The following is a 16,921-nucleotide window of genomic DNA, read 5'->3' on the forward strand; positions in this document are numbered from 1 at the left end:
AAGTGTTCTTTCATTTTAAAAAATTAAAAAAAAACAAATAACGTTGAAATTTTTGTTAAAGGCCCGAGCGGGGCCGGAGCGGGCCGCTAGTATTTGATAAAGTTCTAGTTAGTAGGTCGGCTGCGGGCGCACCTGCAGCGCGGTGTGGTGCGGGCGCGCGCGGCGGTAGTGCAGCGCGAGCTGCTGCACCGACAGCTCCACCAGGCTGCGCTCCCCCTCCCCCACGTCGGCGCGCAGCCGCACGCTCAGCGCCGGCACCTCCGCGCGGACTGCACCACCACGGGACATATATATTTATTTGTTTAAACACAAGACATGTTCGCTTTTAGACATTTTCTTATTTTTATGATGACTACTGTTCTGATTATTCGTCCACTGACTCAATGCAAGCTGAGACGCACGTGGGCGTCTTATTTTAGTTGGGAAAGTAATGTTTAAGAGTGAACGTCGGGCTGGTATTTTAATAAACATATTCGATAAAATTTACGAATTAGCAATAGTGCGAAATCTCCAAAAGCGAAGATTTTGCGGTCCCTTTAACTTCGTTATCCCAGTTCGACTGTTTAATAAATTTGATGAATGAAAATGAAAAAAAAAGGTTGAACGGCATGAAGTAATCACCGATGAGCGGGATGAAGTGCGGAGCGGGCGGCGCGCTGGCGGGGCGCGGGACGGCCAGCACCGCCGCGCGCACCGCGGGGTCCAGCCGCAGCGTGGGGACCGCGCCCTCCACCACCGACCCGCCCTGTGCAACAATACAAAAATAAATCACTATGAGTTTTGTTCCGTTGAACGCCATACCCTTCGAGAGCCGCCGGCTGGCATGCTGCTAACCAGAGATGAACACAAACTATTTTTTAACTATTATTTAAATAGTTTGTACACACTAGATGCTTGTACCATACAGCAACCTAAGGTTAAACTAATTGTAAAAGGAAGTATGAAAGCTGGGTCGCTCACGTCGTGCAGTCCGTGCGCGGGGGGCTGGTGCGAGGGCGCGGGGGGCGGCGCGGGGGGCCCGGCCGCGGAGGACAGCGCCTGCAGCAGCTGCTCGTACTGCTCGCGACACGCGGACAGCTGTAGTCCCTCCACTATTTTCCCGGTCACTTCACACTGCACACAGACACAATAACTCAACTATAGCGATATTCCGCTAGTTTAGGTGCCGTCAGCTGTACAAGCCTTTAATTCTATTGTGAAGAATTAAAACATGCTAACACGAAGAACATCGCGCGCCTTTTGCTCAGGGCGATGAAAATCACTCGCTGGTTTCGTGGATTACAGGCATGACTAATATGAGCTTCCACAGTCAGCTCAGAAATGATGTTTAAGAAGGTATTCCGAACGTGTTAGTATTGAGGTGAGCTCCCGTCGACGCCAAGCGTGCAGTCAATTAGAATAGATTTCGAAAAGCAAACAAGCTGGCAACGTCCTATGTGTTAAGCAATTACCCGAGCTTGTAGAGAACGGACACAAGGGGCAAGTGAGTGCCACTGCACGCCTATATGTGAGAGTGAGAGTGAGATTAAAAAAAATTAAACAGATATTTTGTGGAGGCTGGACATTCGAGTAAGGTTGCGTTGCATCTGTACCTGGTAGACGACTTCCCCGTCGAGTTCCTTGTTGCAGTAGTCCAGGGTCAGCTGCAGCGCGGTGTCGTGCAGCACGGGCTTGCCGGCCGACACGTCGTACGTGTCCTCCATGCTCTCGGCGGTCAGCGGCCGGTGCTTCAGCTTCTCCGCCACGTCCAGCTGCCAACCAACCACACATCGCATCACACTCACGCCCGCGCGACACGGCGGGCAGTGGGCGCGGCTCCGTACCGTGGCCAGGGCGATGTCTCGCAGGCGCACGGTGTAGGCGGTGTGCGCGGGCGGGCCGGGCCGGTTGGCGAGGCTCATCCGGCCCAGGTGCGCCACCAGCACCGCGCTGCTCTCCGCCGACACCGGCACCACCACCACCGGCGACTCCAGCTCCACGCTCACGCTGCAACACTCCGCGCCCTGTACTCCTGCACTGCTCTCATATAGAAACTACACAATTACTACTATTCTAACGTACTACTACATCTATCAGTATCACTGTATTTATTACAAAATCGTCAACAAAATTTGAGTATTAATAATTAATAGAAACATTAACTGGATCAATGTCTACTAGTGAAAGAATAGTGGCGGATGTGTCACACTAACTTTAGTGTTACCGCGATATAAAATTAAACAAACTCGCGATTAAAAAATGCAAATAATGCAGTATCTGGAGGAGCGCCGACAACTGTATGGTTTGTAGTTCACAATGGCTACCTCAGCATGACGCTGTCGGACGTGAGGTCTGGGGGCTCGTCCAGCGAGGTGCCGGTGCTGGCGGTGCGCCGTCTCGGAGACACGCCCTCTGTCGACTGGGACAGCTTCGGGTTGGAATACAACGACTCCCCTCTGAGAGAAAATACACGTGGCAAAATATAGTTTCATTATATAAACCAGATTTCACTCAGACTCATGTGGGAATCAAAGCCACAAGTTTTGCCACAAATATACAATTTGACCCCTACCTCGGGTGCACGAGCCCTATGGCCATGTCGGCGGCGGCGGCTCGGATGGAGCGCGCCAGGTTGGACAGGTACTGCTTGAACTCCGTGAGGCACGACCTCAGCTCCAGCAGCAGCGCGTTGGAGTGCGTGTACCACACCCGCGCCACCTGCACGCTCACGCGCACCTCCACCACTCCACACATGCAAACATTTGTACGACATAGTGACGTCGCGACGGACGAAGTTTATAGTGCAGAAGAACAAAGAATTAAATTTTTTTAAATTACATTGAAGCCATTTACACAATATAATCAATTACAGTTTATTATTTTAATGGATTCTTGTGTTCTGAAAATCCAGTTTATATTTCAACTTTGCGGCGGATTCGGTCTTTATAAATATATTAACCGAACTGAATGAAAGCAAGTTGAAACGGCAAGACTGACAGATGCGGGGGGACCGGGGGCTACCTGTCGTGTCGGCGGCTCGCGGGCCCAGCGACCGCTCCACGTCGAACAGCAGCGCGCGGGCGGGCGGCGCGGGCGGCGCGGGGGGCGCGGGCGCGGCGGGGGGCGGGGGGGCGCGGCCGGCGGACAGCACGCGCGCGTGCACGCTGCGCTCGCACAGCGACACCACCTGCACGCCGCCCAGGGACCCGCCCACGGACACGCGGCTCGCGTCTGTACGTTATATTGGGAGGACTGAACCGATTGAAGCTCATAATTGAATTAAAATTCCACAACTTTTACAGGCAATAAATAAAAGCTCGCATTTCAGGTCAGCTTATTCAATTTGACTAAGTTACCTAAAGTGGCTTGTATCTTGGCCTCGCTGAGAGTGGCGGTGGCTATCTTCCTGGCCACCACGGCGCCGTCGTGCAGGGCGGCGCGCAGCAGCAGCACGCCCAGCCGGTGGAAGTCAAACGTTATCTCTGTGCGCACTTCTCTCTACAGATCGATACACACATATAAGCGCCCTGCACTCGCGATGACTCTCCGAACTTAACTTTAGCCACCTATTATTCTACTCTAAAATAAACTCGCTTCCACGATTTTCTCAAAGCTCTATGACATCAAACGTCATTTGAGAAGAGAAAATCGACGGCGACATATTAGCACCATATACCACATGAGACAAGCGGACTATGCGTTCATCGACTAATGGTAGTTCTTCTCCCGTCTGCCCTCACTCCACTGTGCGGGGTCGGCACAGCTATTCAAACAAATATTATTCCGTACCTAAGTTTAACACTTATACAATGTGACCCTTAATTATTTGTTTCATGGTTAGATGTGCACACAGCGTTGTGTGACTGCAGCACACAGCACCGCTACCTGCGGGATCGCTACAAGTAATACAAGTGACGTTGTTGCACCTTGGGCGCGTCGTCGGGCGGAGGGCCGGCGTGCGCGGCGGCGGGCTCTGGTCGGGTTTCGTCGACGTCCCCTTGCGTCTTGCTGGTCTTGGGACCCATCACGCGCTGAGCAAACCCGATTAACTCGACTATAGTTTCTTGATTAGCTATAAATATACATGTCAAAATGGTCACTGATAAAATGTAAATCAAAAATATTTTTCACTTTCGAATAGTCTTTACTAAATGGAAATACAATTCCACCACTGAAAAGAATCTGAAAGAAGAGAGTATGAAGCCGACACGGGAATAAACTACAAGTTTCAAGTGAAAACCAATATTAATACACTAGCTAATCTACTAGTACTAGTTGCGGGCGAGTGTCGTTAGGTGCGGTCCCACTGCGGGCGCCGCCCCCTGCCCCCGGGGGGCGGCGCTAACTCTGTCCATCACTTGAATTTAAAAAGTCGTACGCAGCGCAAGCATTTCAATAGAATATGAATTGTGAAATTTATTTTTAGCGCTTCCATGTCCCACATGCCCCTGCCGCAGCGCAGGCGACAGGCTAGACGACCTGTCTTCATTTTCGAGTACAGTTGCAGGACATGTTAAATGTACATTATTTAAATATAAAATGAAAACATCCTTACCAATAATGTCCAAATTATTGAACAAAATGTTGGCGATTCTCAAGTCTTCAGAATCCCCTTCGCCTTTAACCAAGCACAAGTCGACAGCGATAAGTGCTTCATCATCCACCAGTCCGGCAGCACCCCACCCGAGGCCGGTGGCCCCCCAAGCGGAACTCGTGTTCCCCCAAGAGTTCTCAGCATTACCGGAGCCGGGCCAGTTGCCCCAACCGTTACTCTCTCCAAAGCTCTCAGTGGTACTCCAAATAGGTCCGAAGCCGCAGTTGTTGAAGTTTCCATTGTCGCCTGTCAGCCAGCTCGGTGCTGGGCTAGCTCGGTCCAGTTCATCGGTGCCTGAACATTGAGCACAGACCGTTATTTGATTATCATTATCAAAGAGCTAGTAAGTCATAGTACTGATCGGCTAGTAAGCAACACCTACTTCATTTTTTCCAAAAATAACGCCTTTAACGGTTTAAGCAAAATTATCAAAAGTGAGACGATCCAAATTCAGACTAATAGCATTTCCCAAACAGTCTGTCTGCTGTTAAGTGGAGCTCATCACAATGCCGATACGGCAACACACTTGTCAACACATGTGATCGATGTGACATTAGTATCGTTGAACTCCTGACCTTCTCTCGGGCCGGAGTGCACGAGTGCACGTGCGGCAGGAGCAGAGAGGCGCTTACCCCTAGCCGCGGTGAGCGAGTGCAGCGCGTGGTGCAGCACGTGCGGGTGCGCCAGGGCGAGCGCGGGGCGGGGGGCACGCGCGGGGGACGCGGGCGAGGTGGGGGAGGTGGGGGACGTGGGGGACGTGGGCTCTGAGCCGCGGATGCTGCCCGACGCCGTGTCCATCCTTGTAACACAAATAAACATTCTTTGTTTATTGAAATATAAATTCAATACATTACATTCTTCAACAAATTCCACACGATCGGTCACTGCCGGTCGCACCGTGGAGTAATTACTAAACCAGTAGGAGTAAGTGTATGTGTCCAACAAAAGATTAGTGGCCACGCAGAAACGAGCGGCCAAGTGCAATAGAAGCGCCGCTACGGCCACTGACCCCACGTGCTTGTGGCTGGCCACGAGCAGCTCGAAATCCGGCCCGTAGGTCTGCAGGGCGTCCACCAGCAGCAGGGAGTGCACAGACAGCGAGAAGCTCACGTCGCGCGGCCTGGCCGTGGCGGCCATCTTCACCCCGCAGACCTGCACCTCGGCTATGCTGCGCCCGCGGGACTGGACCTGCGGCGACCGATCTCTCAATGAGCTGCTCTGAGGGTGGACCACACCAGGACTATAGGTTAATGTATGTGACCTCCAGCGACATCTGATCCACAGCAAACTGCAGCATGAAGATAGTGGAGTTGTTGTGTGAGGAGCTCTCGGAGCGATCGGTTTCTGATCTGACGCTGGCTTCGTCGTCGTCCTCTGTCGCCGGACTAGCCTGAGGAGCTGGCGCATCTTCCGATCTAATAGGTGATATTGAAATTTTAGAACATAGTTTCGATTACAATTGATCATCAAACCAAAACTTTTGTTAAAAATTTTTTTTTAGATATGTATGTAATAAAGAAAGTATATGAAAAACCTAGGTTAGGCTAGAAAAATGCCTGTAATTTTCTAAAAATATTATTTTCTTCAACACATCCATATCTACCGCGTGTGTGTGTGTGTCTGTACGTGCGTGCGTGTGCGTGTGCGTGCGTGTGCCCGTACCTGAGCGGCGCCAGCACAGCCCGCAGCGCGCACAGCTTGTGCTCGGTGAGGTGCGCCACGAGGGCCGGCAGCGAGCCGCACAGCGCGGCGCGCGGGTACACGGGGTCGCTGGTCTCCAGCACGCGCCGCTCCGCCTGCGACATGCCCATCGGCAAACAACGGTTAACCTTCACATTGCTGTCCAGGAGTAGCAGCGATAAGCGCTTGTCGCCATCCGCGGGCTCGGGCCGGCGGCAGTGGTATCCGCCCGGACCAACTTCTCTTTCGGTTTAGGAATCGGATACTTCGGTGTAAAAATGACTGGATTGTGTAAATTTCGATGTCAACGTCGAATATAAATTTCGATCACATTTTTTTATATATCAGGAAGCACCAGCAGCGCCACACAGGATGGACCCCTTATGGGCGACGTCACGAGCTCGCGAGCGAGCAGGAGCAGTGAGCACTCGACGTGTGAAATGTAATACTGGCTGTATTCATGAGTTAAATCACGACGTGTGTGAAAACGAATGTCCAAAGCTGTGATTTATAGAAATCACTTGCCAGATAAAATCTAACGATAGTTCTCAGAGTTCCCCGCGGAGCGCGCCCCTCACCTGCAGAGATATGCTGAACCGGTCCAGCAGGTGCAGCGAGGAGGTGGTCTTGGTGTGCGCGTACTTCCAGTTGTCCCGCACTCGACCCACTAGTATCTGCAGCTCGCTCAGTTCTATCTTGTACCTGCGGAAGGTCACGTGCGGAGTAATGTCCAGCGCGACCTGACCCCGGGGCCGCTCACGGCGTGCGCATTGGAATGTCAATTATTATTTTGGTCTTGAATCACTCACCCTGAAATTAACACCTCTCCCCGGTTTTTCTATAGGGCTAAGACGAGTTTCTTCACGAGATCAGAAAAGTAACTAGGAGATGTATTCGAACTGTTAATTGAGTCAGCCGTTGCTCTACCTGTCGTAGATACTGTCGTGCAGCGTGTCGGGGTGCAGCGCGGAGGGGTCGGGGGGGGCGGTGGCCGGGGGGCGCGGGCGGCTCGGGGGACGCGGGGGACAACAGGCTGCCCGGGGGGGTCGAGCAAGGCGTCATGAACATCTCTGGGAAAATAAATGTGTTGCACACACTATATAGATATCCTGATATAGTTTAAAACAATTCATAATATTAATAAATATAATTATAAAATAATTAAAATTTGTTTTTTGTATAGTACATTTTATATTTAGTATATTATACAAGTAGTTTCACATCCGTAGATGATGAACAAATCATACCTTCATCATCAGCAGGTGCATGATGTGTGAGGTCTTGATTGGCATTAGCCAATCTCAAACGACCGAAGTCCACGAGCAGGAGGGCGGAGTCCCGCGAGCAGAGCTGCTCCACCAGCAGGATTTGAGGAGCCCAGATGTCTAGTTCCACGTGCCAGGAACTGCGTTCCGACTGAGGAAATATATGATACCATATATAAAGTATATGTAGTGACTTAGAATACAAGCAGGTAGCAGGAACGGTGGCGTACGGAATGCGCGTGGACCATGTGCTCGAAGTGGTTGATGAGCGTGGCCCGCGTGGAGTCCAGCGCCAGCCGGGCGTCCCAGCCGCGCCGGGCGAAGCGCTGCGCCCAGCGAGCCAGCGCCTCGCAGTACACCACCTCCAGCGACGCCGACTTCACCCACAACCTGCCGAGCGCCAAACCGATCATCTACGTAACGGAAACATTCACTATCTGTTTCATGTTAGTGTGGAAACCACGAATTGAAAATTGACAACCGAGCGGGAGGGCTGCTCGCTAGACCGACGGTCAGAATGTAAATGGATTGGTAGCTAATACATGTTATATATGTATTTATACTTTACATCACTAAACATAATCAAATAATGCTATCGTTGCCATAGATTTACCAAGCACCAAGCACTGTGCTGGGCGACGTGACTATTGTATGTTAGTGTACGTCACGCTTTCACGGCTTCACTACTCAGCTGATCCTTGTAAAACTTTCTACACAGATTATCGGGGGTTCAGAAAAGTAAATATGGCACCTTTCATCCAGAAAAACTACTCTTCCCGAGCGATATAATTCATTAGTGGCGTTAATGAAACGCGGATAAAGGCTAGTTTTCTATGAACGGAATAAAAAGAATGGCACTGACTTGTAATCGCAGTTGAGTCCGATCGGTTTCTTTTCATACGCCAGTTGGAAGAGTGGCTCGCTGTGTGCAGGGGGCGCGGGGGGCGCGGGGGCGGCGTGCGCACGGCACCATGAGGCCCCGCTCCCCGCGTACCCCGCACTAGCCCCCCCCAGGGAACTCAGCCCCGAGCGGATCACACCCTACGGTCACACAATATTATAAGTTTTTAATGCTAATAAGCGTTTTTAGCTAAATTAGTTAATTACACACACGGTTCTTGAGAACAAGATTCAATCTTAATTGATTTTTATTTCATAATCTTGAAGATTGTCTAATGCAAAATCAAACCGCATAAAATACAATTTACGCAATTGCGACACAATCGAGATATAGACCTCAAATTTCATTATGGGTGTCGGCTTTCACGTTTTGATATCTCATAAGCTCCGGTAACCGCTTAATACCGTGTGGGCTGCGAATTCGTCCCTGCATCTAAGCAAAAAGCAATCAATTTCACTCGAAGTTCTTTTGTGGAAATACCAATTGAAATGGGAATCCATCTGAAATTTCTATGCAATAGTAATAAATAATTACCATAACGTAAACGAATAATTACGATGCATGTATGAAATCTTAACGTCCCAATAACAATTCCTGCACATATAATGTAGTTCAAACCTCGTGCCGGACCCGCGCTACTTTGTGAAATATCTACACCTCGCTTCCGAGAAGTTTTCTAATAGCCTATCAGCACTGGATTATCCGTAGTGTAGACAAGGGCGACAGTGGAGTTGCATGTGGTCAAGTGTAGTGTTCACCTGAGGCGCACAGACGACGGGGAACAGCGTCCCGGGCGTGATCCGCTCCGTGAGACACAGGCTCCCCAGGGACACGTGCACCCCCGCGGCGCCCCCCCGCGGCCTCCACTCCGTCTGCACGCGCACGCACACGAACTCCAGCTCCACGCCGCTGCACACGCCCACATAGACATTACACAACAAAACTACATGCGCATCAGCTGTCTCTACCGGTACGTAATCTTCAGGTGGCACTGGTGATACTCGGTTTTAGCTTATGTACCGTCTTCCCATTAAGATTTATATGAATTTCAAGAATTCTATTTTTCAACACAAAACAAATGGACTACACGTAAGGATCGTCCAATAATACACACACAGCACACGTCGAGCCGTCGCGGGAGACGATACAAACTTCATTATTCGCAGACGAGGAACGGACAAGCCGTCAAGGATGCGCCATCGAGTCGGTAATGCGCGCGTCCCGGAGCCCCGTGGGAATTACCCGTTAATTTATCTATTATTTTTGACTCTGAAATCGTACCTCGCAGTATAGGGTGTTTGTTGGGCAAGTCCCGTATCAATTCCCGGTTGGGGATCGATTAGTTTGCTCAGACTCAATTACGTGTACCACCCAATTAAGTAAACCTTCAAATAACAACACCAGAACACGGTTCACATACAACCTGAATGGTAGAATAGTCGTAACCTCAATTGGACTTCGCATCTGACTCCTGGTTGGCGGCATCGTCAACGTCATGGCGTCTTGGGTTTTAACTAAATACTAACACCATGGACTGACACTAGACCATGAGTTCGCAAACCCTACAGTCTAGGCCGAGCCTACAGGTCTAGACCAATACAATGAATGTTAAATTATAAAAGTGAAGACTCACCTCTCCTCTCCGTCTTCACTGTCCATTAACAAATTAAAAGATCCTTTGTTCAACACGAAATCAAACTTCCCGAATACCATATCTTTCTTCAGTAGAGTGTTGTTCTCGAGCGAGTCCGCTATTACATCAAGTATCTCCTCTTCCAGCTCTGCGGGGGCCGATGTAGGAGCGGGGATAGGGGTAGGGGTGGAAGGAGTAGGGGTTGAAGGTGCCGTGACGGGTGTGGTGGTGGTATCCGTGGAGACTGCGGGAGAGCTGTACCAGCCCCACCACTGCGGGAACCAATGCACCAACATGCTGCGTCCTGATGATGGTCTGTCTGGACTGGAAACAGGGGTCGTTTTCGGAACGCTCCGCATGGCTATCTGTGATACATAATTTCATTCTTACTATTTTTATTCTATAGGTTTGGAAGCAGCGGTTCAGACTATTATTGAACATTTGGTTATGTACAAGAGTTATGGATAGAGCTATGGTGAGATAGAGGTTTTTGTAAACAAGTTTTTGGGGTTGAGTTCTGATTGAAACCGTTCTGAAAGCAGCGTACCTCCCGAAGCGGCTTGAGTACGTGCAGCGGAGTGTTCCACTCGAAGTCGTCCTTGGCGGCCTTGTCCGCGGGCGGCAGCGCGGCGGCCGGTGACGTCACGAGCTGCAGGCACACGCGCACGTACGCGCACGCGGCGCGGGCCCGCCCGGCGCACGCCGCCCAGCTGGGCCGCGGGTGCCGCCCTGCGCGCCCCACCCAGTCAGTCAACATAATATACGGATCCGGCCCAGACCTGAGTCTGCTTTAGTACGGACGGCATTCAAGCTATTGGGTATCTTGTGTAAAAGTTACTTACATCTATTATGTGGCATGTGACAGGAGAGTGCATAGATCCACCAGTCTCTGACGTGTCCCTTGACTGGAACGGAGGGTCGGAGGGCGCGGAACTCTCGCACGCGCCCGATACGCTCCAGCCCTAGTGCGCAACCGACTGCCTCGCTGTACTGCCGCTAAGCACAACACAATTTTCTGAGTACTAGACATTGCAGTGTTGTAAGGTGTCCACCTCATAAATAAAAAACGGTTTAATGGTTCGGTTTCAAATGGACAGCAGATAACGCGACATTAACAGTCTATACCTAGTCAGGTCATAAATTCTGTCACATGTTTAATGTAAAATAATTGAAACAAGTTTATTCATTATGTAACCAAATATACAAAAATGAACTTAACAAAACATAGATTCTTATGACACTAAAGTTTATTCAAAATGACCTCCGTGATTTTGAATACAGGCCTTCAATCTGCGCGGCCAGTCGTCTATCGCAGCACGAACGAGGTCCATGTCAATATCGGCGGCTGCCTTAATCAAGGATGTTTTGAGTGACTCCAAATTGGGATGAGGCTTTGAGCACGCCTTTTCCTCCAAGTGTTGCCATATATTGTAATCTAATGGATTCAAATCTGGACTGGAGGACGGCCAGTCTTCGTGCCGGATGAAGTCGATTTCACGCGCCACCAGCCAGTCTTGTCTTGTGTGCTCTTCGCTCTATGAGCTGGCGCCGAATCTTGTTGGGATACCCAGTGCCTGTTATTGAACATGATATGAGAAACAGGTTCCACAAGGTTCGCCAGGACTGTATTTTGATACACAACTGCATTCGTTTTTACACCTTTCTCACAAAAATGTACCTCTGTTAAGCTCCAATAAGAAACTCCCAACCATACCATGAGCGAGGATGGAAAATGACCTCGTTGGACACGCGGAATACGGTTGCTCGCTTCTTCACTACTGTGTGCGTACACCTTATCATTTTGTTTGTTGTAGCTCTCTTCTACGATAAAAATTTTTTCATGTGAAAAAAGAATTTCCCGATATTTTTTTCCCGCGTACCGCTTCAACAAAGCGCGGCATCTCTTCAGTCTCAGGTCCATTAGATGAGCATTCAAACGATGTCCTGTTTTTCTTCGATATGCCCGAAGCCCTAAGTCTTCATTTAACACCCTTTTCACCGTGGTTCTGCTTAACCCCATCTGAAGGGCCAACAGTTTCTGCTTACGTTTGGGATTTCTTTGAATTCGCGCCTTCACAGCTTATATCACTGCTGAAGTCCTAACAGACCGAGGGCGACCACTTCTTGACCTGTCATCTACACTAGAGTCTTCATTGTATCGTTTGATGGTACTATAAACGAATCTTTTGGTTATATTCAAATTTTTCAGTATGTTAAAAATTTGAATTGGCGCGTAACCGCAACGATGCAACGCAATAACTGCAACACGGTCTTCTTAAAGCGTCCACTCCATATTTAAAAATGAGTTAAATTCTAAAAGTATACATTTTTATTTTCATGAACAATGCGAAATTCGAATTCGATAAACTTTTTTGTGGCCAGCATTCTAAAAGAAAAGTTTTTACTGTGTGACAATACTTATGACCTGACTAGTTATAATCAAAGGACAGCAGCGGCTGGTTACCGAGGTGAGGTTGAGCAGCACCGTGTCGAGGGTGAGCTGGCAGGCGAGCCGCGGGCGCTCCCGGCAGCGCAGCGGCTGCTCCGTGCGCTCGCGGCACACGCGGGCGCGCGCCGACGTGGGCGCCAGCACGTACGCGTGCCCCGCGCGCCACGTCTCGCGCATGCGCTCCTGCGCCACAACAACTTGTTAAACATTTACCAAGTTCCAGGCACAGTTACCAATTATTTAGAGCGTTGGGGAAGGACCTATTACGTATTAATACCGCAATCATTGCGTGTTAGGAGTTGTGCTACGGACGCGAAGGGCGCGGGCCGCGAGAAGTCCGATTCTAGAGCTCGTAGAGCAACGAGGAGAGAAACGATCCGATGAAACAACAACATATTGCTACCCCTAAATTTACATTGAAGAGCTGTGAATGAACGTATCTTCATTATTGTATCCGGAGCCCCGGCCGCTCGCAGCACTTACATTACCAGTGAAGTCGACAGGGGTTGAGTTATGTTACTTATTCTTAAAACTAACCGTAAGTTCAGCTATACCAAGTTCGGCAAGCATAGCGGACGGCGTACTGATGGGATCCCAGTAGAGCGCCAGTTGCTGCAGCTCCAGCAGCTTGTGCGAGCGACCCTCGGGGTCGGGGAGCAGCGAGAACCATTTCTTCCAGCTGGCGTCGCAGCTCTCGGCCGCCAGCGACTGCGCAGTCAGCCCGCATGCGAAAGCGCGTCCGCAGGTGACCGTGTCTTCGTATCGAAGGTGTACATCGATTATCTTCAACTGAACCAAAAATATTCATTGTTATAGGCTATCATTGAATTGCTGTTCGTTAGTCTCGCTAAAACTCGAGAACGGCTGGACCGATTTGACTAATTTTGGTCTTGAATGATTTGTGGAAGTTCAGAGAAGTTTTAAAAGGTAAATAAATATGAAAATGCTCGGAATTCAATAAAAGTAACAATTTTGTTTTTCCGTTTTTCGTCTTTTATTTATCGATTAAGGCATTACGAAGTCTGCCGGGTCAGCTAGTATCTACATAAAAACAAAACACGGAATTTTGTAAAGATCCTCGTAGGCAGTTTGGGCCAGGGCTCGAAAGAAAAAAAATACATATAAAAAGTCCGAAAATATTTTGTTTCCCTGACCTGTAAATTTTCAACAATATTTGCAAGAAGTCCTGTTCCATAGCTGAGCCACGAGGAGTACGAGGTGGCGTAGTACCCAGCGTCGGAGGCCTCGTGTTCGGCGCGCCACTGAGCCTCCAGGGCGTCTAGAAGGGCTACTTTACGTTCATGTGCATGATGAGCCTCTGCTTCACTATCCCACTGTTTACAATGTGTAATGTAATAACATTCATAATTTAGTTCTTCGAAAATTTTACATTTTGTTATAATATAGTAAATGGATTAAATTGAGTAAATGTTTAGTAATTAAATGATCATCTGCCCAATTTTATGCAGCACTGACTATTTTGGCGCCTGTGATACTGACATTTATTTTTAGGTTCGTCTCATTCAGTAACTTATGAACCACACAAATGCTTTATGGTGGACCAGGGATTGTGAAGATCAAGTAACATCGACATATCTGACAGTTTTTCTTGTACAAATAAGTCATTTCCATTTTCTAAAACAATTGTTATGGTTTAATCTTGCATTTAATTATATCAATTGCCTGTGTTTCTAATACTTTTGGGTCACATTTGTTACTTTGGATACTTTATTTTCATAATCGCTCATTTTCACCATTTTTGACTCAAGAAAACCTATCTTTGAAGTTAAACCAAATTGTGTCTATAAAAACTATTTTAACAACACAATTTGTTTAGAAACTCTTATCAGACATGTGACATAATATCAAAATTATCAATCATAACAGCTTAATGTTGCATCAATCTGGAAATACTGATAAGATGTCTGTAAGACTAACAGAAAGGTTTAATTTATTAAGGGCTTGATTAGATTCCTAATCTATTTCCCCGTCCTGACTGATAATCGTTTTGTAAATTAGGCCAATTATTATTTTGTTCCATTTTCTAACTTAAAGCTATTTTTGTTGAATGATACTTGATTAACCAATTTTGAGTGGTAAAATCTTTTCTTTGAGTGGTAAAAATACAATTTTGCATTCCCTGAAAGAATTTCAAGCATAATAGCTAAGATACTTCTTAGCACTAACTTTAAGGTATTGAATTCCAAAAATAGAATCCTGAGTTAGGTACAATTTTTCTACCGAAATATTTACTGTTGACTTCCAAAGTTTCATTAAATTACCGTTGAGATTTTATTACATTATTATTTTGTGTCGTCGTGGCCTAAAGGATAAGACGTCGGGTGCATTTGTGTTGAGCGATGCACCGGTATTCGAATCCCAGGCGGGTACCAATTTTTGTAATGAAATACATACTCAACAAATGTTCACTAGTGACTTCCACGGTGAAGTATTAACATCGTGTAATAAAAATCAAACCCGCAAAATTATAATTTGCGTAATTACTGGTGGTAGGACCTCTTGTGAGTCCGCCAGGGTAGGTACCACCACCCTGCCTATTTCTGCTGTAAAACAGTAATGTGTTTCGTTTTGAAGGGCAGGGCAGCCATTGTAACTATACTTGAGACCTTAGAGCTTATATCTCAAGATGGGTGGCACATTTATGTTGTAGATGTCCATGGGCTCTAGTGACCACTTTACACCAGGTGGGCTGTGAGATTGTCCATCCATCTAAGCAATAAATAATAAAAAACCATTACTCATAACATTTAACAAAATTTTATAATCACATTGCCGGTGCTGGGCATATAACTGATTTATAAGTTAGCTTTTGATGTTGCCTCAACTTTATATTCTAGCTTGTTAGGACTTTAAATATTCTGCTTATCTTGGATTCAACAGGCATCATTTTTATCATAGTATCCTATCATACATTCTATTTTACTTTGAAATGTGTTTCTTGTCTTTTAAGTACATTACATTTTATATATTTACATAAACACAACAGATCACAATAGATTTACTCACTTCATCAAGGTTAACAGGAGCTGCTACCAAATAAAGTTTTTCTATTGCAATAACCCATGGTGCTGAGCGTATCTGACGGACTGGAATCTGAAGCTGTACCTTCCCAATGAAGCCAGCCTTGACTTCCACAGGTAGACCCAAGTGACGCAGAGCATCTTTCTTCAGAGGAAGATTTTCCAACTCTACTTTGCCTGAAAACACAATTTTAATTGCTCATAAATTTCATTTAACTATTTTGTTTATCATTATCTGATTCTTCATTATTCCTTAAATGTACTTTTGTGGTAAAATCTGAATTAAATAGAAACAGCACATTTTCAGAGAATAATTTAGTATTATGGTTGCAACAATGTACTCAGTATAGTAATAGCACTGCCTCAATAGTGAGAGATTTCAGAATTATTGGTGCTATTAGGAAAAGTGTGTTGCATTCACTGTACAGAAAAGCCTCAACGGTCTTCAGTATGTCAATAGCAATTTTTTTTAATATAATTAATGAACCTCTCAATTTTTTTTTATTTTCCTAAGTACATAAATGAAATTTCCCACATATATTTTTTTACGTTTCACTATTATTTATATTTACATTTGCAGTTTGATTACTACTTAAATGTTCGTATTTTATTCCAAAAAATTAAGAACCAAGAATAAGCATAATGCACAAGGTAATTCATGCACTTAGTGTGATACTTGTTTACATAAATAAATCTGTGACATCAATTGGAAACTTACCAGAAAGTAGAGCGATACTCAATTGGTCTGTATTCAAGTTCTCCACGTATTTCCCAAGATAATTGTTCAAGACCCAAGCAACTAGACCTTCCAACATCGTGCATGTTGGTTTCTACTTTGTTTACTATTATCGCACAGGTGTCCGCGATTCAGAATTATCTAAAAACATGTAATCTCATCAAAACTATGACATCAACATTACGATCAGATGACCTTTAGCACCCATATATATAATTATTATAAGAAATTCGTACTTTATGCTGTGTTTAGGGTAAATATTGTGCAGTTGCCTTGCTCATTAAGAGTGTACAATTCGAATATTCGTTTATTTCTTTAATATAATCACAAATGTTGCGGTTGAATAACATCAATCGTTCAAGAACTTCAAGAATTTCTGTGTCAGTGTGTGACATAAATGACATAACACATCGTAACATTAATTGATGGAATGTCTTGACACTTGACATGCCACAAAACTTGGCTCTAAGAGTTATGTATCTGTTATCTATGTACAAAACAAAAACAAAAACTTGGGGATTCCTCCAAATCATCCATTGAATTCAAAAAAATCCACATTTTAATTGATAGATAGTTAATTTCATTCCGTAGTTAGTTTTTTAAAATTAATTCATATAATTCCATTTCTTTTTCGTTTCAAAAT

At 46.5% G+C, this 16,921-nt stretch overlaps 1 protein-coding gene across 1 annotated transcript in view; it reads right to left on the reverse strand.

Moving 5' to 3' along the window:
• The window catches only part of Vps13D (vacuolar protein sorting 13D), a 43,133-nt gene extending 26,460 nt beyond the window's left edge, over positions 1 to 16,673 (reverse strand). The window contains 31 exon segments of the mRNA XM_089730656.1: positions 133 to 269; positions 622 to 745; positions 961 to 1,113; positions 1,593 to 1,751; positions 1,824 to 1,986; positions 2,304 to 2,435; positions 2,552 to 2,723; positions 3,001 to 3,210; positions 3,336 to 3,477; positions 3,906 to 4,051; positions 4,535 to 4,867; positions 5,206 to 5,372; positions 5,583 to 5,761; positions 5,835 to 5,988; positions 6,236 to 6,369; positions 6,832 to 6,955; positions 7,181 to 7,251; positions 7,253 to 7,323; positions 7,501 to 7,669; positions 7,749 to 7,908; positions 8,381 to 8,559; positions 9,178 to 9,328; positions 10,053 to 10,417; positions 10,600 to 10,781; positions 10,895 to 11,048; positions 12,517 to 12,684; positions 13,039 to 13,290; positions 13,656 to 13,835; positions 15,529 to 15,719; positions 16,261 to 16,419; positions 16,515 to 16,673. Of these exon segments, the coding sequence (XP_089586782.1) occupies positions 133 to 269; positions 622 to 745; positions 961 to 1,113; positions 1,593 to 1,751; positions 1,824 to 1,986; positions 2,304 to 2,435; positions 2,552 to 2,723; positions 3,001 to 3,210; positions 3,336 to 3,477; positions 3,906 to 4,051; positions 4,535 to 4,867; positions 5,206 to 5,372; positions 5,583 to 5,761; positions 5,835 to 5,988; positions 6,236 to 6,369; positions 6,832 to 6,955; positions 7,181 to 7,251; positions 7,253 to 7,323; positions 7,501 to 7,669; positions 7,749 to 7,908; positions 8,381 to 8,559; positions 9,178 to 9,328; positions 10,053 to 10,417; positions 10,600 to 10,781; positions 10,895 to 11,048; positions 12,517 to 12,684; positions 13,039 to 13,290; positions 13,656 to 13,835; positions 15,529 to 15,719; positions 16,261 to 16,357 (5,019 nt within the window). The 5' untranslated portion in view covers positions 16,358 to 16,419; positions 16,515 to 16,673.
• Between the last annotated feature and the right edge of the window lie 248 nt (positions 16,674 to 16,921).

The sequence above is a fragment of the Bombyx mandarina genome, chromosome 10 (assembly GCF_030267445.1).
Source record: "Bombyx mandarina strain Sakado chromosome 10, ASM3026744v2".
Classification (NCBI taxonomy): Eukaryota; Metazoa; Arthropoda; class Insecta; order Lepidoptera; family Bombycidae; genus Bombyx; species Bombyx mandarina.